Raw genomic sequence first — 25,940 nt, forward strand, 5'->3', positions numbered from 1 at the left:
CAAAGAAACAACTTTAGAAGCCTTTCATGCCGACACGAATAACTTTTCATATTTTATTGAACACATTAAATATATCCTAAGTCTTCTTTTCAGCTTCATCTGAGTTTTCAGGAGACCAGTGCACTGTGGTTGGATGGACTGAATGCAAGGAAGCAGAGAACGAGGGAAGTGTGTGTTGTGGAGGGCAGCACACCTGGCTTTTAAAGGGAATGGCTCTCTCATGGGTTTATTGCAGGTTACGCCCACACAGTGTTGAGGAGTAAGGAGTTATAGTTACATGTAACGAAATTACATAATTTAATTATAAAATAAATGTAACTGTAATCCATCACTTACTGGGAGAAATGTGTAATTAAACACATTTCCCCCAGTAACTACAGTTACAGTTACTTATAAAAATGTCCATGATTACAATTAATTTGGTGGAAAGGTGTCTACTATTTCAAGTTTGAGACAGAGATATCACACACAGATACACACTTTTTAAACAAACCCAGAGAACACAATCCTACAAGACTAGGATACCCACCTGCTTATTCTATACTTGTATTACAATTTGGGGCTGTGTACATATACTTTCCAATGCGTTACGGTAATTGCTGTATAATTCTAAAAGTCAAAGTTTGATTTAAAAGCAGTCTTAGCTATGGAAAGAGTTGTATAATTATGAGTTATTATGAATTTAAAAACAGGCTCTTAGCAGTACTTTTGTTATGATTTTAAATCTCTGGATATGTCTAAAAAACAAGGCAGCTGCCTGCTGCTTCATATATACCAACAGTTAGTTTTAAAGGTGCAGTCATGGATCCATATGCAATTTCAAGCCCATAACATTTTTTTGTCACATGTATTACGTATGTATTACATACGTTACGGATGTTTATGTATAAAAAAAATAACTTAAGTTGGGACTTAAGTCCCAACACTGACTTAAGTAACCTCCCAACATTTACTTAGTAACCTTCTCGACACTTAAGTTACAAACAGTAGCTTAAATTACACTCAACACTTCCCAACAATTAAGTTACAAACTTCATACAAGCATTTTGGACCATGCACCTGACACCTAACCATTACTCCTTTAAACTAGGGAAAGTGGGTTTGGAAACATCCTAATTGCACTTGCACCATATAATACAATCCCACTCATGAAGATGAAAGGCCATGGACTCCTCCTGACAGTGTTTTACTAGCATATGTCAAATCTCAGATTGGTATTGTATCAATTAACTTAATGACAATAACCTTTAATAAATGTCACAGCAATATGATATTATTTGACAGGAAAATGTATTACGGGGTATTGTGTTGCCAGTGTAACACATTCTGAAGCTATTATGGTATCAAGGCTGACATGGATATATGCACAAATAAGACTAGGAGTTTCCCCACCTAGAATGCCACAGTGAACAGTTTAATCATGATAGGGACCACACCTTTATTACTACTCAGCTAAAACCATTACAAATGCTCATCAAGCTTTGTGGTTATGAGTTTAGCTTCTGCTTGTTTCTGACTCTTGCATGGTAGCAGGGATCAGACTTCAATTTTCATCATAGTAATGTGATGTCCCAGAAGATCCTAATAACAACATTCTCAGAAAACATCCTATCCTATCCATCTTTCATAAGGTCATTTCCATGTCACATGAAAGTGTCACATACCTTGCATGTCTGTGTCTCAAACAGCATGCAAACCGCAAGGATCTCCCTGTAGACACAGCATACCCTGTGGGCACTTGGAGTGTTGAGGCAGCCCAGTGCCTGGAGGGATTTCTCCGTCATCTGCCTGTGAGGCGCCCCACGTTCATTTGGCCCCTTCCCATGCTGTGGTGCCCAGGCCCACAGAGACCCCATCCTCCAACCCGCCTCTGGCTCCACTGGGGCTCCCGGGGTCAGGGAAGAGACAGAGAGAGAGAATCTTTGATGGCTCAGGGCTTTCATCTCACCGAGGGATTTCATGACATGAGCAGCATGCGGCAAGGGTACTCCACTCAGGAGAGGATAGGCTGAGCATATATACTACCACATTTCTATGTCCACTTCAGTGGGTGCACTGTATTTAAGATAAAGTGAGGAGGGATGTTGAAACAGTGATTCGATGGAGATCTTGTGATTTTAAAATCAAATGCGATTTAATGAATTATGATTACACATACAATCATATAATTTGATAGGTTTTCAAATAAGGTTTGAAATATATTCATGCAGCTTTCATGCAGTTCAGTTGGTGGTGCTAGCTATGAGAATGTAATTTGTTGCACTCCAACATAAGGTGTAATGAATAACATCCTCATGAATCCTTCTAAATAAAAATCGGCTGAGACTAAATTAAGTGTAGCAAGCAGTGCCATAGTGGTTTGAGAAAGCTCTGTGTCCTTGCAGTGGTCTTTATGATCATTAAAATCGCCCTGCATATGTGTTCTCATTCATCAGAGTGCCTGGTTGACAAATAGCCTCTGCATGAGTGCAGATGTTTGTTTCTTACTTGCAGTGGAGTGTTTCCTCTAGCCTACAGTGTGCTCTCCTCGTTCCCTGCCAAGCATGTGTCATGTGGTCAGACTGCGGGGGTGCCACAGTTGTTTTGTTTTTCAACACGGGCGGGCACACAGACAATTTAGCAGAAAATGCAATAGAGGGATCTGATAGCGTGAAAATGTGTTCTGCTGCGAATTATCGTGGCACATAGAGAAGGAATTGGTTTTGATGCTTCACTGCTTGCACTGCCCTCCATCTGCTGTGCGCAGACTGAGGGTGCTGAAGACAGAACAGCCAAACAAATAAAACAAATCACCACATCAGGAGGACATGTCCTTTCTTTGTATTGACCATGCTCTAAACCAATCACATCAATTAATCAATTCAATGATTTCTGAAAAGGAGAGCCTTTAAGAGCTAACTGCAACCACTGCCTTGAAAGTCTACACCACTGTCAATATACAGCGTGGTGTTTATTGATTGTACACTGAGGTTTAATAAGGCTGCATGCAAAATGTGAAGCATTCATTTCGTATTTCACATGAGTGGTCACTGATCAATGTGACCTTTACAAACGGCAGTTCCAGACATCACATCCTGTGTATACTGTAGCCTATTTGTTTTCCTCTCCTCTTGTTGTCTTTGTTTCATGCAAAACATCAAGGTGACGATGTTATGAAGGCTATGTGACAGACAGTATGGGTGTGATTCTTATGAATCTCCTCAAACAGCTTTCCTCTACTGGATACAAGTACAGGCAGCAAAGCGAGCTGTATTGAGTGACAGACTGATTGATCACTTGACTGGTCTCATGTATCTCTGCATGTTCCCCTTTATGGAAACTGCCACATCTACGCTTCTGTATGTGTGAAATTAAAAGGCGGATGAGACATGAAGCGACATACTCGAGAGCGAGTCACTCTTAAAAACATTAGTGTGCTATGCAAGGATAGAGATATAAGGAGTTACATGACAAAGGACAACTTACTGAGGTTAATGTCAAAATATTGTGTGTCCATTTTGTATCTCATTAATGGGCACATCAATACTATTGTCATTATATGTCTTTATGTTTATAATTCGCATAATTTTTCAAGTATCTGTAATATTTATTCATCAATGGAATTTGACTTATTTGACCATAATTACTGTTGTGTCATTATGGTCAAGGGCAACCTCAAAATCAGTGTTAAACAGCTTGCCATTTTGTAGTTTAGAGTTTTGTAAGAGATATATAAACATGAATACATTGCTAAACACTGGCTACACTCAGGATACCTACAGGATATATTTGCACTTTTACAGGATGAAGCCACCTTCCTGGCACCAGGGAGACATTTTATTTTCCATCTAGCATCAATTCTCAGGGATCTGATATCACGCAGGTGATGAAATCGTGTGGTGGCAAATGGGTATACAAGACAGAGATCATACTACACATGTTCATAAATAATAGAACAACCTCAAAGCTGACTCTCTCATTATGTCCTCTCAGTTATCCACTGACTGTTTCCAAAACTGCTCGTCCTGCTTTCCAATTTGTCAGGCTCAAAGGATAGAGGGTCCTGACGAATTATATACCTGTGAGTAAAAATACATAATTTATGTCAAAACATTTCGGTAACACTTGACAGTATCGACATAAGAGTGACATGACACTGTCATGAACATATGACACTGTCATGACACATGAACCCTAACCCTAATCCTAACCCTAACCCTAATCCTAACTTGTTATGACAAAAACCGAATGTCACTTAATAACAGAAGTATTATGTCATAAACTTTATGACTTGTTTATGACACATTCATGACAGTGTGATGTCACTCTTATGTCGATACTGTCAAGTAAAGTGTAACCAACATTTCATCACTGTATTTAATTAATCACAACAGGACTGGTGAACTGAGTTGAGTTTTCTAAAATACACAGACCTTTTTAAGGCAGTAATTATCTAAAGTTGCACAACATTTATTGGTTGAATCATCTGTTCTGGTAAACTAATGGGAACACCATTCCTCATTGAGGAGAACATTTAGAGGAGGATCAGCAGGCTGACTGCAAGGGTAAGGGAGAAACAATCACACAGCTTTGAGGCCTCAGAGCATTGCCCCATCAGTCTACTTACACAATGTCATTCAGTTCCAGTCTGGTGTCTGGAGAAGGGTTGATTAAAATGTAAGAGTGGCTGCTTAGACTCTCATTCATTTCATCTGGAAAAAAACACAGAACAGGAAGGTCAGAATAAAAATATTCAGCGTGTTCCTGTTTTCACTGAACCACAATCTACACATTTATCTTCAACTGGCTCTGTACATCATGCCAAGTCAGCGCTAAGACGAAAAGGAATAGCCTACTTTCTGTAAACATGACGGGTGAGTTCATAACACATTCATAGCAGCTGTCATAAACTGCACATAAAGCATTCATGACTGTTTCATGAGACATGACTCAACATTCTTACCAAAACTTTAATGAATGTGGAAGACAGAACGATGACAACTTGTCAAAATAAAAGTCCAACAATCACAAAGCAACATTGCCGTTTTTTCTCTCCAGCCTTTGTAAATATTTCATGAATATCTTATGAAGTCTACATCGAATGTCACTTTACTATACAAGTTGTGAAGTATTCGTAATCACTGAGTTTAACACTGGGAGGTAAACTAGCCTACATTCAGCTGACCCGTATTTGTGTAACCTGGAACGGTTGGACATTTCCAGTAGCAAAAGATGAGAAATCATCTGCAAAGGTTAAATCATAAAACAAATAAATTTTTATGAAACAAAAATTATTTGCTTGATCATGTTCTGTCACTTAAATTAATTAAAGTGTTCTTTTGCGTCCAGCCAGCCCTCTTACCGCATCCTTCCACTGACAGGCCCAGGTTCTTCATGCGGTTCCTGACCAGCTCGGCCAGCTCCTGTCTCTCGGACCGTGGGGGCAGGCCCGTGCGCTGCTGGCTGGTCCTCTCCGGGGGTCGTGAGGCGGGCCGCGCCCCCATGCGACTCAGCCGGCGAGCCCACTGTATGCTCTTCCTGTGCAGCAGCGGGCGGCTGTCGGAGGGGGTCTCACTGGAGGAGGAGGTGTGCGAGACCCTCTTCCCAGAGGAGCAGTGCTCCCTCGCCTCCTTCTGCTCTTGACTCTCCTCAAAGTCGTCCACACTCACGGAGAGCTGGGACTGCCTGCCCTTTGGGGAAACGGTCAGAAGCAGCAAAGGTCAGCGCACTAATCATGGTGCACATCAATATTCTACGGTGGGGATGAAAACAACCCCATCATTAACACTTGAAACTGTGACACACAACAACAGTTATAAGCCAAAAAATAAATAGGAATGATGTTTACTGAAATACATCATCACGTATGTATCTTGATAACAAATATTAATCTTTTTTTTAAATAATAAAACTGTTCTATTCTCTCAACCTTAAAACCCAATTTAGCATTATCCAACATCTGAAGCACAGCATTTGTCAATGTTAATTTTAACCGTAATAATAAAGAGGCCGTGATAATCCTCAAAGAGTCTGTGTGAGCTGCTGTAGAGAATTAAGGCTAAAAATAATTCCCAAGGAAGCTCTGCATCGTGGAGGCATTGATCGTGTGGAGACGTTATCAACAGTGGCAGCTATTCACATGCCCTATTGAGCTCAATAAAACCTTAAGACAGTAAACAAGACACAGTGGGCCACAGGAAATCAAACTTGGTCTGCTCTCAGCTGAAAAGGTCATTTGCACATGGCGGACAGGAGAGGAGAGGGGTGAGGAGAGGAGAGGAGAGGAGAGGAGAGGAGAGGAAAGGAGAGGAGAGGAGAAGAGAGGAGAGGAGAGAGGAGAGAAGAAAAGAGGTGATGGTCAGGGCACCTCACAGGATTCACAGTCTAGCAGCTCTGTGCGGTAGATCCCGATGGGGATGTCTCCAATAGAGGAGCACAACTTCTGGTACAGTCTGCCATATGTCTGGATCCACAAGTCCTCCTGTGTGATGGTCATCTGTGAGAGGCAAACAGAAGTGGGATACACACAGTCCGTAAAATCACTATGGAAGGTGTTCTAATGACTTGAATATTGGAATGGCCAGACAGACTACATTTTCATATTCACTGTACTGTAACAATAAGCCTAGCCAATTTTTTTGGGTAATTCAAAAGACACTTCATACATTATAGATTAGAAAAATTTATTAATTATTCATTAAAATGAAAGTGACAGTGATGAGAGACAACATCAATACCTACAGCACAAAGGAAGCCGGATCCTGGGGTTGTGTCCAGGCCAAGCAGAAGCCTTGTTATGGTGATGATGTAGTCTTTCACAAAAGACTAAAACGATGAGCCAACACACCAATCAGATGGGTCAGTCATATTTAACCTTAAATGGGTGAATTCTAATTCTCATGAGAAAAAACACAGACACAGACACAGACATTGTGTAAGGGCCTAGGGAATGTGACAGTCTTTCCAGAACACAAGCTGCAGTCATTAAAATGTCCTTTAACTCATGTGGGAATGTTATGGTGCGCCTCTCCAGTGCTCATGCATGGGTCTCTAGCATGCATATATTTTGGCTTATCATTTATGTGATAGGATGTAATACATTTTTTGACAAATGTATGCCAACTTGCATTTGGTAGAATAAGCTTAATGACCTGATAAAGAAGAGTGTCAAGCATGCCGATACTGAACACCTTCCCTGCAGCAAACGGCAGCCGAAACATGAAGGCCAGGTTGGAACCGTTCTCCCTCTCTTTCTGTGTATGGAAAGAAAGTGGACACATTCCTACTTGCTGTAATACAACAGCGTTTTATAGATTATTGATGTATCTAATCATAAAGGTAAAATGCTTCATGTGATGCTTACTGTAATAAAATAAAATACTTTTAAGAGCAAATACATTTGTATCATTTGACATCTATTTGGTAAAACAGATGCATGATCCAACATGAATAGAACGTTCCAAGCTCTTGTTATTTAAACAGAAATGGGTGGATATTTGGGCTGTTCACCTTTTCCATTTTGGAGAGAGCCAGTGAGTAACAGTCCTTTGCTCTGAACTGCATGAATCTCATATTAGCTGGATGGGTCAGCTCAGTGATGATGCTCAAACTCGAAAACAACCTGGAGAGGAGAGAGCAAATCTAAAGGTCAGGGGTCAATGGAAATAAATAACAGAACGACTACTGAAATGGCCTAGCTGATTTACTGTACTGTCATTAGGGACCAGTAAAAGAGAACCAGAGCTCTGTTACACCTTTAAAAATCCATTCTATTCTGGAACACATCCATATGATGGTATGGCCTAAACTAATTTGCTGCTAAGCTTCAACATGCAATTCCACCCCTTTGATAGCAATAGAGATGATATCACTGAAAATGCCTATAAAATGAAAGGATGTACTGCAAAAGACTACACTGAGTCATCAGCATACTACGGGGTTTAAAAAATGTCTAAACATGGTTCCATAACCAGCTGCTTTCCAACGGAAAGTAACGTGAGACTGAGTTGTAAGCTATGCATGATTTTATGTGCTGTGATTAAGACCAATTTATTAATCACAGCAATGATGGTTCAATCTCTTTCCCTAATCTCTTTCCATCATGTCTTGATCAAAAGTGACAAGAGGCTTGAACAAATTCCTGAAACTCTTAAATGTTAGGTGTAGATATTATCTATGAACAATTTTCTTCATACTTCACATTGGCTTCTTATCATTCAGGGCTTTAACAAAGATAATGTTTCTTTGTGAACAATATTGCCATCTGGTGTTCAAGGCCATAAACAAATTCATTCCTGGATTGACTTAAAGTTAATAATAAAATAACTCTGTCTGCTAATGTTTTATAGCACTGACTGATTGATAGACTTGTCCCTTGGAACGGCTCCTTTTAAAAGAGCAATTCTGGAACAGTTACATTGCCTCTGGTGCCTACTTAGAAATGCTTTATGGTTCCCTGTTAGTGGAATGCCCAATATAACTAATGCTTTATGGTTCCCTGTTAGTGTAATGCCCAATATAACTAATGCTTTATGGTTCCCTGTTAGTGTAATGCCCAATATAACTAATGCTTTGAATTAAAAAAGAAAAGAGATAGAAAAAAAATGAAGAAAAAAGACATGGTTATTACAAGAGAAATTATTATAATGCAATATTAATTATTATAATGCAATATTAATTATTATAATGCAATTATAAGAACATTTGCAAATTCATTCAAAGATAACTAATGGCAAATACATGCATTTGGCCTTGTCTCATAGGTGCTGTCAGGAATTTTATGCGATTTCAAGCCCCTAACATTTTGTTCACATTCAGCAATCATCTCATCACGACCACTAGCTGCCCATACCATGATTACTCTGTAGGCAGCCCAGGCTCCGAAAACTGGAAACAAACAAAAATTAAATCCTGCATGGAATTTGTCTGGAAATATTGAAGGTACGAATGAGCTACCTCTCTGGTGTGTTTCATTTGGTCTTTGGTTAAAATAGAACGTACATTTTTGTTTGTTTTTTTGCAAAAAAGCGTCTGAATGTAAACATAAATATAACACAAACAAACACAACTTCCTGCGAAATCCCTGACTGCGTCTTTAAACTAAAACATGGTCATGGGCCCTTATTTGGTACTCTGGGGGCAATTTGCAGACCCATTGCCCAAGAAAGACGTACTAGTCTACATTCATATCCCAACAGTAGAAGACAGGTGGACAGAGGACCCCGGCGATGTCATATCCAATGATGTCTGTCCACAAATGACTACAAAACTCAATGACCATCTCCCACTTTAATACTCTCACCTGAATAGTGTCTGCACATTGACAATGGTTTTCGCATCTGCCATATAGTCTTCCTTTGCACACATAGTGCTCTCTTTGTCCACCACCACCATATTGGCAGCAAAAGAGATTCCACAGCGCAGAAGGTCATCGAGGCTATACACCCCCAAAACAAACAACAAGCAAATGACAATGTGAAATCTGCAGACAGGTGGTTACAATATCACTAAAACACAGAGGAGAGTCAATTCTATTCACACTGCTGTATAACGTTGGGCAGTAGGGATAGAAGGTCTGAGGGGTGACCTCAGGCTGGACACAGGTCAATTTATGTATTCAAACCTGAATGTTTAAATGTCAAGATGGAATTTATCGATGGGTGAAAGCATCGTAATACTCAAAAACGTAGGTTTTGCATGCACTGCTGACAGATGAAGAATCGGTGAAAAACCCTCAAAACTGACTACTAAACATCTAATAATCTGAAAAATGGTTAAAAAAGATACTCCTACATCAAACGACAGTCCCATACTTATCAATTGATCCAACCATGTAGTAAACCAGAGGGAACCAGCAAATAGCCTCCAGAAAGTTTGCGTCTGGCCTGAAACAGAACATGAAGGACCGCACGTGAATGAGTGAAGATGATCCGACTGGAGCACTGTCTGATATAACATGACACCAACAGTCATGCTGCGGGCACCTGATGGAGGACAGCCACAGGAGGGAGCAAAGACAAAGACCAAACCACGGCACTACAACCATGCAAGGGTAGTGGGTGTGGACAGGAGGGACAGAGGATGTGGACAGAAAACGGAGGTTTACTTGTTATCTAGCAGCAGCACTACGGGGTTGAGGTCTCTCTTGGGCCTGTACGAAGCTCTTAGAGGAACTATGAAGTTGTAAAGCCCATTTCCTGCTGTCTCAGCTGACACTATTACCAACTTGTTCTTGAAGCAGTAAGCTTTGGCATCCTCATATTGGTTATGGGTGCACTCCTATAGCAAAGTTTCACACAATCACACATTCGACTGTGATGCATTATAGTGTAGCTCATTGTGCAGCTCATTTTAGGAGATAAGACTGGAACAGTAAAGCATGGAAAAGTAGTTAGAGGTTAGTAAGTGACAAGTGTTACAACAGGGAATTCTTAATCTATAATGGAATAGATTACTTCTGAGAAAAAAACTAAACATATGGACATATGAATTCTCCTGTAATGCAAATTAAACGTTTTACCTTTTCTAGTCTCAGGCAACAATATGGTACTTTTTCCTTCAGCAAATGGCAGTGTGTGGGAGAGCTTCCGATGTAGGGCAGATTTGGAGGATATCCCTTGACGAATCTATCAATAAAGCAAGACATAGGCCGTTTGACAAGGATAAAAATAAGGGTAACATTTTACAATAAGGGTACACAATTTAGCATTAGTTAAGTATTAATTAAGCATTAACAAACACTTAATTCATTATTATTAAGCATGTTTTCAACATTACTTAAGGATTAGCAAATGTGCTTTTCCTCATTAATAGTCTTATTTAGCAGGTGGAATCAGTGTGTTTTCCTTTGTTATAAATGATGACTTTTAATGAATGTGTACATACTGAACTCATGATGAATTCATAAGGTACAGGCAGTAAACTAGCTCATAATTCCTAAAGTGTACATACTGATCACATGATGAATTCCTAATGAACTAGAGATTATGTCAATGTAGGTGAATACCTCACTTATGTCATTGGCAATTCGCCTTATTCACCCGGTGGTACACTTGCCATTACACCTCAGTCCAGCAGATGGTGGTGGTAATGCACTCTGTTTGCAAACTGACAAAAAAAAGCTCAACGCAAAAAGAAGAAGGGTTCACTGGCCTGTTCTTCTTCTTCAGTGAGTTTTTTTGCCAGTTTGCAAACGGAGTGCATTACCACCACCATCTGCTGGACTTCGGTATAATGGCAAGTGTACCCTTTAGTACACTTGCCATTATCGTTCTCGTTCTGGCCGCCTGGTGAATAAGGCGAATACAATGTTATTCAGACTTCATACATATATGCCTACTGTTTGCCAGCTGGTAGACTTTAGACTTTAGGAATTCATCATTGATAACAAAGGAAAACACACTGATAACACATACTAAATAAGACTCTATTAATGAGGAAAAGGATATGTGTTAATTCTTAAGTATTGTTGAAAACATATTTAATAATGATGAATTATTAAATATTAATGTTTAACTAATACTTAACTCATGCTAAATTGTGTCCCTTTATTGTAGTGTTCCCAAAATAAGGCTAATAAAAATGAGGCTGCTTGTTCGGTGCGTGTTTGCTCATGTCCCCCGAAAGATGATGGTACCCCTCGGTGGAGAGATCCTCACAGGAGGGCAGCGTCTCGTCCTCCGACTGGTCGCTGGAGAGGTCGCAGGTGTGCAGGGAGGACGTGTCCTCCACCTCCATTACGGGGGCGATGCTGCTCTTCCGCCCGGTCCTGGAGGAGTCACATGGCAGGTTCAGGGTGGAGTCCCAGCTGGGCCTGCTGCTGGTGTCCTGGAGGTCTATGGCCACAGTGCCTGAGGGAGCGCAGAGTGGACCCCAGTAAAAGTCATATTTATTCATGGCATGCACATCTCTCAGGAAACTTCAATTGTTTAAAAAATGTTAAAAATGGTCATATGAAAATTCAATTGTTAGTGTCATAAAGGCTGCTTGCAATAGACCTACACCAAAGGTAGACCTACACAAGGGTCATACTGTTTAGTTGCTAAAATCATTTGGTAAATCATGACTAGATTAAAGTACATCCCTAAAGAGCGATTTAAAGTAGCAGAATGCTAACCTGGTCACGCCTACTAGATCTCCATTCAGAAAGATAATATTCTGGAACACGATAGTTCACTAGCGTTTCCATCAGTCGGCAGACTACCTGCCCAATCAGTAACGAGAGGGAATGAGGCTACTGAGAGCCTACATCCACCAGAGGCTGATTTGCTACATTGGCTGAGCCGTCTTATTTCATCTTATCATCCAAGGTAGATAATAATGTCTCCTAGCCTAGAAATCTAGACGCACCCTAGCGGCAGCAAATTACATTTGCTGCCAGGGCTAGTCTAGCAACTCTCTGTTAAATTAAACTTCTATCAGGCCAATCAAATTGTGTATAGAGTCGTTAGGCGGGCTTAACATAATAATTGATGGCAGAGTTGCAACGGTTTGGCTTGAATTCCCTGCTACTTGAAAACATAAGAAAATGGATGTTGCTGTTGGCGAACAGTGTGACACGAGTTAAGCTTTTTTTAAGTTGGCAAAAGTTTGAACTAGCCAATAACTAGCTCCGCTGGTGGGAAAACGCATGGGACTCATAGAGCTGTCCTATTGCGTGCGGAGGGATTTGAAAGACAACCGTTTATCCCGCCCCTCGGACTGAGCACTGCGAACGGTGAGTGCCCAGACCCTACATTTTAATGTAGGTCTGGCTTGTCAGGCTAAATGTCTCCTGTCTTGTCCTATGTTACTTGGGGGACAGGTCTGACGTGTGAGAGATGGAGGAGAAAGCCTTTTCTCTGTGTCCTCTCTTACCCATGCTGGCGAGGATGCTGTGCATGGGGAGATGGGTCTTTTTGCTGCCCCGCCGACTCTCCTCCCTCTGGGCTTTGAAGATGGAGTTCTCCTCCTTGGTGACGTTGATGTAGAAGCATGTGTCTGTGCAACTCATGGTGAAGTGGGAGCCGGGGTTGAGACGAATGCTCTTCTTATCTTTCTGCTTCACACCAATCAGACACACGCCATACCTGAAAATGAGGATGACATAGTTTGCCAGGTTGATTTCACAGTTGAATATACTCACTGTCCATAGTTGGTTGAATTGATGATCTCATCCAGAGATGATTCAAAATACTGGACTTCCACTGTCTGACTCTGCAAGCCTAGCCTAGCTGATGACCTTGCAGATGTGGTCATTCTTCTTGGATCATGGACATTATGTCAAATTCTCAATGCCACTGTTTATTTCGTTTTTGTCTCTGAATTGTCTTTCTTTCTACTCTCACTGTGACTAATGATACGCAGGACTTCCATTCCATTGTGAGACTTGTTTCCGCACTTTTAAGTTTATTTTCTCTTAGAGCAAACTCACTTCTTATGTGCATGGAAAGAGGCATATGTGAAGCTCTTCCCTTTGTAGTCTGAGAAGAACACACTATCTTGTAATATGATGTTGTAGACTTCGTTTCCAGAAAACCGCCCATACATTCTGTGCCACTCCTCTGGAGACTGCTGACCTTCCCTGAGGAACACACAGGTGTGATGTCATCTGTCAATCACATAGTCGTGGGCAAGGGTGCCCCCAGAAATGTTAACGCCCACGACAGCATATAAATTAGACATCCCAGCCCCCAATAGTAAAACAAAGTGGGTCATTATGTTCTGTGAGGGTGTGGGCCCCAGTCAGTGCAGGGCTCAGTCCCCCACCTCATAACATCCTTGTGCATGGGAGATTAGAAGCCAGTGATGGGTAACAGAGGCCAGCACACACTATCCTTGGTCATCCACTATACTATATATTTATTTATTTACTGGCAGTGAGTTCTAGGAATCAGAAATTAAGCCTCTGGAAAAACTCCAAGAGTAAGCAGCCGCACTCACAGGCCCGTGGAGGTATGCACCAACAAAGTGATGAGAGTGGACGTGGCTGGACAGATACAGTTCAGGGCCAGCAATGCATATTTAAACTCCTCCTCACACACGACATGATCTGAGTAGTGTGAGACAAACATAACACACAGCTGACATATCATCATCATAATAATCATCATCAACATAACAATCATCATCAACATAGCAATCATCATCAACAACAAAAACAAATTACAGTAGATCGTCATGAATAGACATGTCAAGAAAGGATTTTCTTACCGGCAAATTTTACATGGAATTTATTTTCTGGTTTGAGGATTTGCACGTACAGGGGACAGCTAGGGGCAAAGTCTTTCACTGCCCAGGCGCGCAATATAGTTTGATGGTCCTGATATGAAACACAGTCCAAATTATCCAAATGATTTGACGTATATGGTGTTAGCCATCTCAAATGACAACACGTTGAACAATGTCTTGGCTTTAACATTGTTTACTTGACAGCTGGAACTGCATGATGGACAGTAGGATCTAAGACATGCTATATACTTTCTGTCGCCTCTGCTGTAAAACTGTGTGGATTATTTGAATGCGTACCATTGTCTTTTTTCATCTGCCATTAGCGAAGAGGTTATAAAATAGTCTGCCGTCTAATTGGCAGAGCAGACAGGGGTGTAGGTGACTCATTTCAACTCAGTGTTACATAATGGCTGGGAGACAGCGCAGCGTAGGTGGGACACAACACACAGTCTGCAGGTCTGTCTGCTTTAAAAAAGCCAGACATTTCTCTCTGGCCTCAAATTGAAAGAGGGGGGAAAGAGAGTACAGTTTACTGATTCTGGGAAGAGGCATTCGCTAATATGTTGTGTTCACGTCCTGGGGCACTGGGCACAGTAGGCTAACTCTCAATATCACTGTGCATTTTGTTTTATATTTTATTTATTATTGTATCTGACCAAATGTATAGTTATAGAGAGGTAATATACTGAGCTTACCGAAGCTGTACGATCAACCTCACAGCGACTGCTCAGGATGAAACACCCCTCAGCATTGTCCAGTCTGAAAGAGCAGGTCATAGGGCATGTATAATATATACCTTCTGGAGCACCATTACTGAACCTCATTTAACATACATCACATTACTATTCAAAAGTTTTGGGTTACCTAAGGATGTTCCTGCTTTCCATGAAATATAGCAGAATTAATTATATGTTATATATATATATATATTTAAATAGCTGTGTCCTTCAAACTATACTTTTGTAAAGACTCCTCCAACAAACAGGAAATGTTGATTTGTTACATATCACATTTGGAATATACAGTATAGGTAACATAAACATTTGAAGTGTTCCTGCAGTTATAAACATATATTGTACATGAAAAATCCTCCCCAACTTACAAAGAGGACCACTGGAGTTTTTGTGTCATCTCTGCAGTTCAGTTCAAGAATTGTCCTGAAGATGGCAGTATATTTACTGTACAACCTGACCCAGGGAGTGTTTTCCAAAAGCACTTTGACCAATTGCCAGCAGGGTTAAATGATAAAAAGACGTGATGTTGAACTCACTCTCTCTCTCTCTCTCTCTCTCTCTCTCTCTCTCTCTGCACATTTGTTGCTCAACAATACTTTTGGGAAACACAGTCCTGACCCCTGATGTGTTCCAGCCTAAATTTGAGTTTGCCTGTTTGTTTGGCAAGGGAAATCTATCTTATGTGACCTTAGGCAATATATTTGAAAATGTTCTACCTTGTAGTTCCCCAATAACACATATTAACAAAGGTATACATATTTATATTCTGACCAAACAAATATATTAAAACAGAGTTGGCAGAGATAATTCTATTTTTCATACTCCATTACTTATTATGCACTATACACCTGTATACCATATGTTATGTTCAGGGATTAATTATGCATGGACGTATCAGTGCTAACACACTTGGCCCGAAACAGATCCTGGTCTTTGAGCGCTGAGCCCTGGAGATAGATGACCCTCTGGGACCACAGGGGGATCTGCAGGACCCTGCGCACCTGCACGTCCATCTCTGTCGGGCACAGGATGATGACATAGTAATCCTGCAGGAACAAGGAAGCACCTGCAGTGAACATGATTAATTAGGAACTTCTTTTCAAAGATCATAGAGTTGAATGCGGCAAGGGTTTTCAATTGCACTGCTTCTGCCTGCTTCCCATTTCCCATCAGGGCTTTGAGGCTCTGACTCATCGGAACACTGCTAATTATTCTTCATTTAGACATAATCAATGACATTATGACTTTAATAAGATTCTGGCCAGATATCCTTAGTACAACGGAAAACATTAAAAGCCTCCAGTGTCCTCCAGGATGAAGTGGTTTAAGAAACTCTGATTTGGCAATGTCACAGACCCTTGTGTGCTCTGACGCACTCACCTGCAGTCTGGGGTGGGCATAGAACTCGTTCAGGAAGTCCATGAGCAAGTCGATCTTAAGGGAGCTCACACACAGGACCACGTGCCTCTCTGTTTGGGCGCGGTGTTTGCTGTAGTTCCCACCGGATTTCTGCCGCTCCATCCACAGATAGACCAGCTGTTCAAACTAGTGGCAACACAGCGTATACAACCATCAGGGCCCAGGGAAAAGCACTGTTGACTGGTATGAAAAATACGCAAACGCAATGAAGGTTATACTGTATCACCGCGGCTGTTGTGTTGATTATCTCACTTGAATGGGAAGGACCACCAGTGCCACACATATCATGATGACCACCAGCAGCTTGGAGGGCCAGATGTTGGGGGTAACATCCCCAAATCCAACCGTGGAGAAAGTCACAATGCAAAAGTAGAAGGAATCAAACAACGATAGCTTGTTTCCAGCCCGTTCGAGATGCTGAATCCCACATATGCTGTTCAAAACATAGTAAAACAAGCAAAGATTAGAATTAAAATCAGTTAATTCAATCAAGTGGTTCGCTTAAAGTAAAGCCTCAGTAACTCGAAATGTTCATGAGTGCAAAAGTTAGTATCTCTAGGAGAGTACAAAAATGTCTTCACCTAACGTGTAACTGCTCAAGTTCTCTGGGTTCTGGTCAAGACTTCTACACACAAAGTGAATGTATGTGTATCTGAACAATATAATTCCACATTTCTACAATCTAGCATTCAGCATCAACATCATTTAATAAAGTCGGCCTTTAGAAAATAAATAAATAACAATATATTTAACCTGCTGAAAATAATGGTCTCCTGGAGTTACCTAGGATACCTTTGACCATATGGGGCAATAGCTTGGAAACCTTTGGAAGTTGACACAGCGGTTGCATTGTTTAACTAATAGATTTTTAGTGAATCATTGCACGTTTTAGCCCTGATTGAAACATCTATTCCTATAAAAACAAAACAAAAACGTTTTCTTTACCCAAAGGTATCAGTCTCAAACCACATTCACTCAAGGTCCTGAAAGTCTACTTTGATGCAATACCTCTGACAGGAATTTCTGTTATCATGTGTGACCATGCCAAGTACTCTGAACCTAATTTGCAAATTGTGATGACAAGAATGAAAGGGCTCATTTTCTGCAGACACCACCGAGAGAGAGAGAGAGAGAGAGAGAGAGAGAGAGAGAGAGAGAGAGAGAGAGAGGGAGGCATATGAAATGCAATGCGTTAGCCTACAGACAAGGTTCCTCTTCTCCCTTTGTGCTTTGCAACTCTCCCCTGAGTGTTACCACAGGGGCAAACAGACACACCAAACACTAAAAGCCAAGAGAGCCACATTACAGTCACTGCTAATGGCAGTCACTTAGCTGTCATTAAGCTAAAGCAATCAACTCACATGAGTCAAACCGCCACAGGAACAAAATATTGCAGTTTTTAGCATCTGCCCCTCTGATGCCCAACAGTATACAGTACACAGAGTACAAAGATGTGCAAGCAAAGGTGAATGATTGTGCAACAGGCCATTTGCATTCACACATGGCTTTCTGTCTGTTTCTTTCTTCTCAACAGCATACAAGAAAGTTAACTATGCTTTTTACACTTAAAATGGTTATTGCAATGCCACAAAGGGAAATAGAAAGTGAGAAAATAACCAAAAGAGTGCATATTGTATGTAAATAAGTTTCATGTTAGTAACACTGATATGCTTCTTACAGCCTGAACATGCCCAAACACTGTGATGGCTTCACTGCTCAGAAAAAAGCAATGTACTTAATAGATAATTTACTCTAAATAACAGCCATTCCATGTAACTGTTGTCCCCAACTGCTGCTGCCAGTGAGTTCAGAACCAAACACGTATGAACTCTGACTACAAATAGCCACTGCTCCACAGCTACAGCAGAAACCTTATGTGGGAGCCCCTTTGTCACTCCCCATTATTTACCATGACAACGCATATCGGAGTGACAGAGCCTTGTGGAAAGATTAACCCCAGCTTATAGAAGGTGATGGTGAGATAATATTAAACTTTCAGTGGTGGTTCAGCGAGCAGGGGAGAGAAGTGCACATGGGACGTGTGGTAGACCATCACATGAAATACACATTTGTGGAGAGCTGTACTAAGTGCATCTCATGAAGGGCAGGAAACCACAGAAAATGAAAGGCAGGAAACCACAGAAAATTGAATACATGCTGAACAAACACTGGAAGTATAATGCCACCGAAATGGTGCATGATCTGCAGTGTCTTCCTCCATCTATTAAATTAGCCTAAAAGGGTGCAGCTACCAGCTGCTCATATCTGTCTTCCATGCCTCTGAGACAGTAGTGCATTAGTTTGTATTTCTAGGATTTTGCATGAGGTTGCTAGGTTCAAGGTTTTCATACAGCTCACCTGGTAAACATGAGACAGATGAGAGTTGTTATCAGGATGAGAACCTGATTGAACATAGCGGACTGGGTCCGTTGAATGGCTCGATGAAGGTCATTCTGAGGAGGTGGTTTATTGTTGGGTGAGAAGAGGCAAAAAGAAAATGGAACACAATAATGTCAGCATAATTTCTAATGGTCCTATGGTGTCAATCAAAAGCATGTCAGTGCAATCAGAGTTCCGAATATTTTACCAACAGTTGCAACTCTACAGAACAGAAGGGTACTTTAGAGCTTGTGTTGACTCACTGCACAAACAGGATGTGTGGCTTATTGACAATTTCATCACCCAGATGTGAATGCTTAGTTGAATCAGAAGAGATGTACTGCTTAGCATTTGTACCTTCTGTCTGTCTCCCCTTTTGTCCTCTCACTCACTTTCTCTCTCTCCCTCCTCACACACAACATTCCTTATTCCTTACAGCAGTTCTCCCTGATGAACCAAGTGGTGAGGATTTACCCTATTTAGGTGTGATTGTTTTATTGTTGTTCTACTAGCAGTGACAGTACTGTAATCGAAGAATAAACATAGAATTTTGTATGCTCACAATCATATTTTCCAAAGCATGCTTTGCTAACCAGCAGTTCAGGAACACAGGAATAAAAAGGTTTCTGAGAGGAGCAAAAAGGACCTAAAACACAAAGGTTGTTAATTTATCCAAGGGCCGAGTTTGCATAAACACAAGATGAAATGAGAATTCTGCTACATGTGTGACATAATATTGCATTATTATGCAATACTATCAATACATAATGCATCATTTTCATTCTCATCTGTTGTACAACTTTCACTTTCATACAAGTGTGTGTTAAAAGAAGTTCAAGGCTCAAGTTCTGAGAAGTTCAAAGCTCAAGTTCTGTATTTGATAATGACACTTACATGGGTTCTGACTACTCACTCAGATTGATGCAGTTTAGTAATCCTGGAGATCACTTACTGTGAGTAAGAAAGGAACTGTGTTTACCATCTCCAACATAAATGTGATTCGAAGAATTTCTTCCCATATATTACCCTGGAATTAGAAGATAACAACATTTTCATGAGCATTAAGTATGTAAATCTTACCTGATACCAAAATTATTTATTGTCTGATATGATGGACAACAATAACTAAATGTCCAAAAATGTTAAATCAATACATGCGTTGATTGAATTTGTTCTTGGATACATCACAGTCAGTGTAGACGAAGGCATGTTGACCAACCTTGTAGCTTAAATAGGTCAACAAGATTGTTTCAGAAAGACATATCAGTGCAACAAAAACCTATAAAGAAGAAACATCTTTAAATGTTATGATAAAAGCAAAACACTGTAAGCAAATGTTTTTGACAGGTAACCAACAATTGATGGGCACAACTTTTGTCTCTATTGTAAAACAAAGGCCATGAATTTTCACATAAAGATCTATACTAAAAATGTCACATCAAAAGACATCTGTCATCTGACAAAAACAAAGACTGAAGTTTGTGTATGAGGAGGAGACACTGACTTTACCTGTAAGATCCACAGACTCATTTTACTCCTTTCGACCCATATCACTGGAGCCCTGAATAGAGCACTTTGATGAGAAACGTGTTCAGTATACACGTATATAGGAAAGCTACTGCAATCTCAATTTCATTGACTTGTGCATCCACTCACCAGTCGATCGCCAGTAGAGTATAGTTTTGGGTAGGGCAGCCCCAACTACAGTAGTAAAAGAGACTTGTTACAGAAAAAACATTTTTTAGCACTAATTGAAAACCTCAGAACTGATTAAATAAATAGGTACAGAAATAGGTACAGAAAAAGACATCACTTCAGGAGAGTCCATGAGCAGGTGCAGCATATCTCATGAATATCAAGTAGAAGATGGCATAGAAGCTGGGCAGACAGAGGTGTACTTCACCTTTTCCATCATTATCTCTCTCACACAGTACTGTGTGCTCAGAAGGTCTAGCTTCACAAGCCAGTTGAAAAACTAAAAATGTGCAGGATTTAGGATTTAACAGGCACATGCAGAGGGCTGCAACTGGTCTCAAGTAAATGAGTAGTTGTAGCCTATATAACAAAATATTTAGAATTAAAGGGGGTATTAGTAGTAGTAGTAATAGTAGTAGTATGGTATGCATGGCTGAGCTCAGGCATTTTGGGGGCAGATGCTCAAGCTAAAGATGCACAGGCATTCTTTCACTGACCATTATATATAAAAAATAAAGTAAAGACACATTAAATTGACTGATTGATTAACTCAGCGTTTCTCAAACTGTGGGTCGCGACCCACTACTGGATCGCGGAGACATGCCAGGTGGGGCGCGAACTGACGTGAAAAACAGTCAGAGTTTTTTTTTATTTTATTTTTTATCTGTAGCCTGGGCCCAGGTAGCACCCGATGCGTAATGGACGCACTGTGTTATTCACAGGGAAGGCGTGTCAAGGCAGCTTAGTTAGTCCCGACCTACATGAGATTTTGAACGTTGTTGTGAGAGTGGTGAATTTCATCAAAACCCGGCCCTTAAAAGCGCGTCTATTCTCCGCACTTTGCGAAGAGATGGTAGCTGACCAAAAGGCTGTACTGTTTCACAGCGAGGCAAGGTGGCTTTCCCGAGGTAAAGTGCTGTCGCGCGTGTTTGAGCTCCGAGTCGCCTCTTCTTGGAGGGAGAGCGCATGTTTAAATCTGCAAGCACGTAGCTGGCCTATCTTAGCGATATATTTGATATATCTTAGCGATACATTTGAGTTAAATGTCCAGTTACAAGGCAAAGACAAGCACCTACCTCACAGCAAATAAGATTACTGCATTCACCAAAAAAACTTGGGTATGGGACAGGCGCCTCGATCGCGACAGTATTATGCCTTTGAAATTTCTGAGCGAAATCGCTGAAACGTCTGATTGGGAGGCACTCTTGTGATCCCATGTATTAAACAGTAGGCCTACATCACATCCCTGCAAAGTTTATTTCAAAAATATTTCCCAACCAGCAGTGCTCAGTATGACTTGATTATGGATCCATTTAATGCAGCATGTTGGTATTTCATTGAATATATTGTGTGCTGTAAAATGGCCTATATGCATTCATAATATGTTGCTGGAAAACATAAATATGTGTGTTATGTATTTATTTATTATTATATCTGCAGCACCAGTTGATTTTAACTTTGTTGAAGAGGATATATTTAGAACTTGTCATTATTTCAATAAATTTGACAATTTTAAGCTTTACCTACCACTTTCTTAGCGATGAGGGACAGGTGGGGCTCGAGAATGCCCCCTTGATCAAAGTGGGGAATGAAAGAAAAAGTTTGAGAACCACTGATCTAGTTTGTTAACTACCACAGTCACGAGTTGGGTCGCGATAGCCTATCATTTTTAAAAAGTGGGTCCCCAGAAAAAAAGTTTGAGAAACACTGGATTAACCTATGAGCTGCTTATTGTGCCTTTAAAATGACCAAAAGCATATCTCTGAAGATGTTGTGACAACTGAACTAGTGGGGTTCTGCAAGGTAAGCTAACTCTATCTAAATGGTTGGTAATCCTGTCCTTTCAAATTGGGTCACTCTGCTCAGAGTGCTTTTGGAAAACCACCGTTTGTCTTTGCCAATACAAAAAAAGTGCAGAACAGTATTACTCATCAATTCTATAGCCACCATTGAGCAACATTAAGAGTGCAGCGCAACATCAAGAGTAAGTGTGCAACTACTCGTTTACAGTAGATCACCATCAAAAACTGCCAGATGGTGGCAAGACAAGAGGACTGGCTACCATGGAACAATGTGTAATCTTTAGAAACAGAATCGATGAGTGTTTCGCCATGTATCCTTTCACAACAATACTGAATCTTAGTGGAGACAATATGCTATTCATTGCTTAATTCATACCTTAATGCCTTAACTTGTGCTGATCTCATCTACAGAAACATAGTGTATAAGACCCCTCTGACTCCCTCCTTAATCCTTGTGATCTGTGATCCTAATTTGTGAGGTTCACACCATGGAGGCATCATATAGACTGGGAGAGAGTGAGAAAGTACCTACCTTTCCCTTTTATTTCAAAGGCCAAGGTCAGCTTAACATATATTCAGCGGGCTGCCGTCATCTTTTAAAAAAAAAAAAAATGACTTCCAACATGTGCTCACTTCTGCCCACATTTTCACAAACAAACCAATTGAGTGCCATATTTTTCTTAGATTGGACCTCTGAATTCCTTTCTCAACATAGGCCACTGATGAACAATTTCCAATCTTTTCTGTCTTGAGCCACTATCTCCAACTGCTGTCATGTCAGTCCCTTCTTCTTGAACTTCTGCTCTCTCTTTGCTCTTTTGTTATTGTTGGTGTGTATGTGAGAGTATGTGATGTCCTCATTTAGGTCCTCAAGATGTTCTGTCAGACTCTACTGGATTTTGCAGTTGGCAGTGAGTTTCCATGGTAGTCAGCAGGGCCTCTGCAGGGATTTCGTCAACCCTTCTGCCTTGCCTTGTTTCAGCGCCTTGATGGCCTTCTTCACTTCCGTTCTTGTTGGGTCTGCAGTTGATCCCAAGCACGTGTGCAGCTGGCGATATCTCATATGGACAGGTGGCTATCTGTTGAGCAGAAGTACTCTGTCCACCTTTGCTGTTGTTCTTCTTCGGTGGTAAGGAGTCGTCCTTGTTTGTCTGATCTGTCTGCCTGCATTTTCCTGCTAGTTTCTTGCTACTTAGGGAGAGATCTCTCCAGATGTTTTTTTCCAGCTGCTTCTCCATATGTTGTGCTAAGGCCTTGTTGTAGTTCCTGTTGTCACGTTTAGTGCTTTTCTTCACCTCCTTGTTTGCTGCCTTTTTTTGCATTTGTTTAGTATTTTCTTTTTTGCCCTCCTTTCTTTTTCTGTGTTTCTTTTGACAGCCAGGGTTTGCGTATCGTTTTCTTCCTCCCCACTACTTCTAAATATTACTACTTCTATATGAAGATGCTGAAGATGAAGATGGTCAGGTGATATCCAGGTGGCATTGTGGATGGGTTTATGGCGGAAGACCATGTCTCTAAGGCCCAGGTGTAATCAGCATGTCTGCAAATTTCTTGCCATTTTCATTCATTCTTCCAAGTTGCTTTCCCATTACCAATTCCACTGTTTTTCATTCCAGGCTTTGCCTTTCTGTCACCCATGAGAACAACAATGTTTTTCTCTTTCCTGGTCTGGAGTATCTGTTGAAACCATAGAAGTTGTCCTTTAATTCTTCATCAACTTCATTGGTGGATGCATAACATTGCATGGGTATGGTCAATTCTTTTATGGGAGGTTTAGAACTTCAAGATGATGATCCTGGAGTTTATGGGTTCCCAACTGATGAGGGCCCTCTGCTTTCTTGGAGAGCATGAATGCCACCCATACCCCCTCCATGCGGTGCCTTTTTGCCTGGGTGCCAGAGATCGCCACAAATGATGTCCATGTCGATTGGCTGATCCTCCTAGCAGGAAATTGCCAATTCATAGATAGATAGATAGATGGATAGATACTTTATTGATCCCCAAGGGGAAATTCAAGAAATTCAACCAATCCACACAGACAACATACTTTTGGAACCTTATAGGCTTATTTGTTAAAATGTGGGCAAAAGTTACGCACATGTCAGACACCGTTTCTAAAGATGGTGGTGGCCAACTGCGTTGTTGACTGGCAGAAGCTAACTCAGCCACTCAACTCTGACCCCGCTGATTTGTACCTTCTCACCTTACTGCCTTTGCGTCTTCCACGAGTTTACGCTATGCCACAAATGAGCTGACATTGGCTGAGTTGATGTGCATCCAAGACACCAACATACCACAAAATTTTCATAATCTTAATGCACCGGTTATTCAGTCAAAAACAGAAAAAACTATGGCTAAACCTATATGATTGCGTTGGTGGTGGTCATAATAAATATAAATAAAATGTAAACTGTGTGAACATACAAAATAGAAATTCCTACAATTTCCCTACTATTTCCTTATAATTTCCACAGATAAGAAGTCAGAACATCATACCATGCATATCCATTATCTGAGTCATCTAGTACTCGGCATATGTATAAAATGCAGCTTAAGACCTTTAGAGAGAAATCGAACACACGGATTCTCAGACCTGAAAAAGATGTTGTAGACTGTTACAATTCTGCAAAGTAACATGGGACATTTCAATTAATGGCAAAACAATCTAATACTTGTACACTGACTGACTACTTCTAAATTACAATTAAACCATCGTGCTGTCACTCATAACACTAGTCACATTTAACAGAACACATTATCATACAAGATCTATCAGGAAAAAAATGCCTTACTTGATCTTTGGTTTTTGATGAAGAATAGTTTTAGTCTCTCTTTGAAAGTATTTTCATTTACATAAAATTCGATTTGAACTCTGAAATAAATAACAAAATTATGAGTTCACAGAAAGGTTCATGAGCAAAACAGCTCTTGAATATTGAATCTTGAGTCATTCCATTACTTCCATAATGTCTCATATGTAGGCTATCTCACGGTGGAGAATTTCTCACGGTAGTCTCCGGTAGAATTTCGGGTCGGTCCATGCAACGGAGATGCATTCTCCAATATCCACTATCTCTATAGCTGGGCTACTACATGAGAAGCATTTCATAACCAATTGTTTTGCTCTACAATAAACCTACCTGTCGTCGCTTGGTAAAGTTTGGTCCCCGAGGAGTAAGTCTCTGAATCTGTACCTTGGCGGAAGAGGGGGTACCTCGCTCTCCAAATCCACCATATTCCCTCACTTTAATAGCCTGCTAATTGTGGCACGTTTTGAAAATATTCTCTAACAATAGCCATACACTTTACCCGCGTGTATCGCATGCGTTCATTTCTGTGTAGCTGCACCAGGACATCCGCATAGAGGTATTTTCACCAACTCAATTAGGCTACATCAGGGCAAGCTTATATGGGAAATCTCGTGGGATACAGCCAGACGCGAAGCAGAAGCGCCTAGTGCGCTCTAGTGCGATCGGTAAAGGCGTGGACTGGGTCTTTTCACAAGGACAAAAAACGTCTCAACATAAATAACATTAATACATTAATGTTATGCAACACAATTGCGACAAGGCCATGTGTCTTCTACCGATACATAGGCATTTCTATATATTGGGTTTACAGGCTAGTAGTTATATATTGTGGACAGAACTAGAATCAGTTTTGCCCATCAGGACCAAATTTCACAGTGTCTCACGGTCACAAGTTAAACCTTGTGGCTTTGATG

General features: G+C 40.7%; 1 protein-coding gene across 3 annotated transcripts; it reads right to left on the bottom strand.

The window, feature by feature from the left end:
* Positions 1–767: 767 nt before the first annotated feature.
* On the bottom strand, positions 768–25,871 carry kcnt2 (potassium channel, subfamily T, member 2). Of its 3 annotated transcripts, XM_048238321.1 has the most exons (29): positions 25,357–25,871; positions 25,009–25,088; positions 24,713–24,809; positions 20,376–20,420; positions 20,229–20,280; positions 19,939–19,998; positions 19,672–19,746; positions 19,282–19,365; positions 18,699–18,793; positions 16,593–16,773; positions 16,302–16,466; positions 15,831–15,967; positions 14,883–14,946; positions 14,170–14,278; positions 13,900–14,008; positions 13,391–13,540; positions 12,835–13,046; positions 11,615–11,828; positions 10,499–10,604; positions 10,085–10,257; positions 9,792–9,863; positions 9,281–9,415; positions 7,489–7,600; positions 7,131–7,232; positions 6,721–6,804; positions 6,347–6,475; positions 5,342–5,669; positions 4,607–4,691; positions 768–4,058 (listed from the first exon to the last, which is right to left on the bottom strand). In XM_048238321.1, exons 1-29 carry the CDS (start codon positions 25,449–25,451, stop codon positions 3,959–3,961), a joined length of 3,450 nt encoding a protein of 1,149 aa, XP_048094278.1. In that variant the 5' UTR covers positions 25,452–25,871; the 3' UTR covers positions 768–3,958. The 3 variants fall into 3 exon arrangements, with proteins under 3 accessions (XP_048094278.1, XP_048094286.1, XP_048094295.1); XM_048238329.1 differs by lacking the exon at positions 24,713–24,809 and adding an exon at positions 24,810–24,839 and having other exon boundaries at positions 25,009–25,449; XM_048238338.1 differs by lacking the exons at positions 19,939–19,998; positions 20,229–20,280; positions 20,376–20,420; ... (1 more) ...; positions 25,009–25,088; positions 25,357–25,871 and adding an exon at positions 19,874–19,917.
* Between the last annotated feature and the right edge of the window lie 69 nt (positions 25,872–25,940).

This window comes from Alosa alosa, chromosome 1 (genome assembly GCF_017589495.1).
Source record: "Alosa alosa isolate M-15738 ecotype Scorff River chromosome 1, AALO_Geno_1.1, whole genome shotgun sequence".
NCBI classification, from domain to species: Eukaryota; Metazoa; Chordata; class Actinopteri; order Clupeiformes; family Clupeidae; genus Alosa; species Alosa alosa.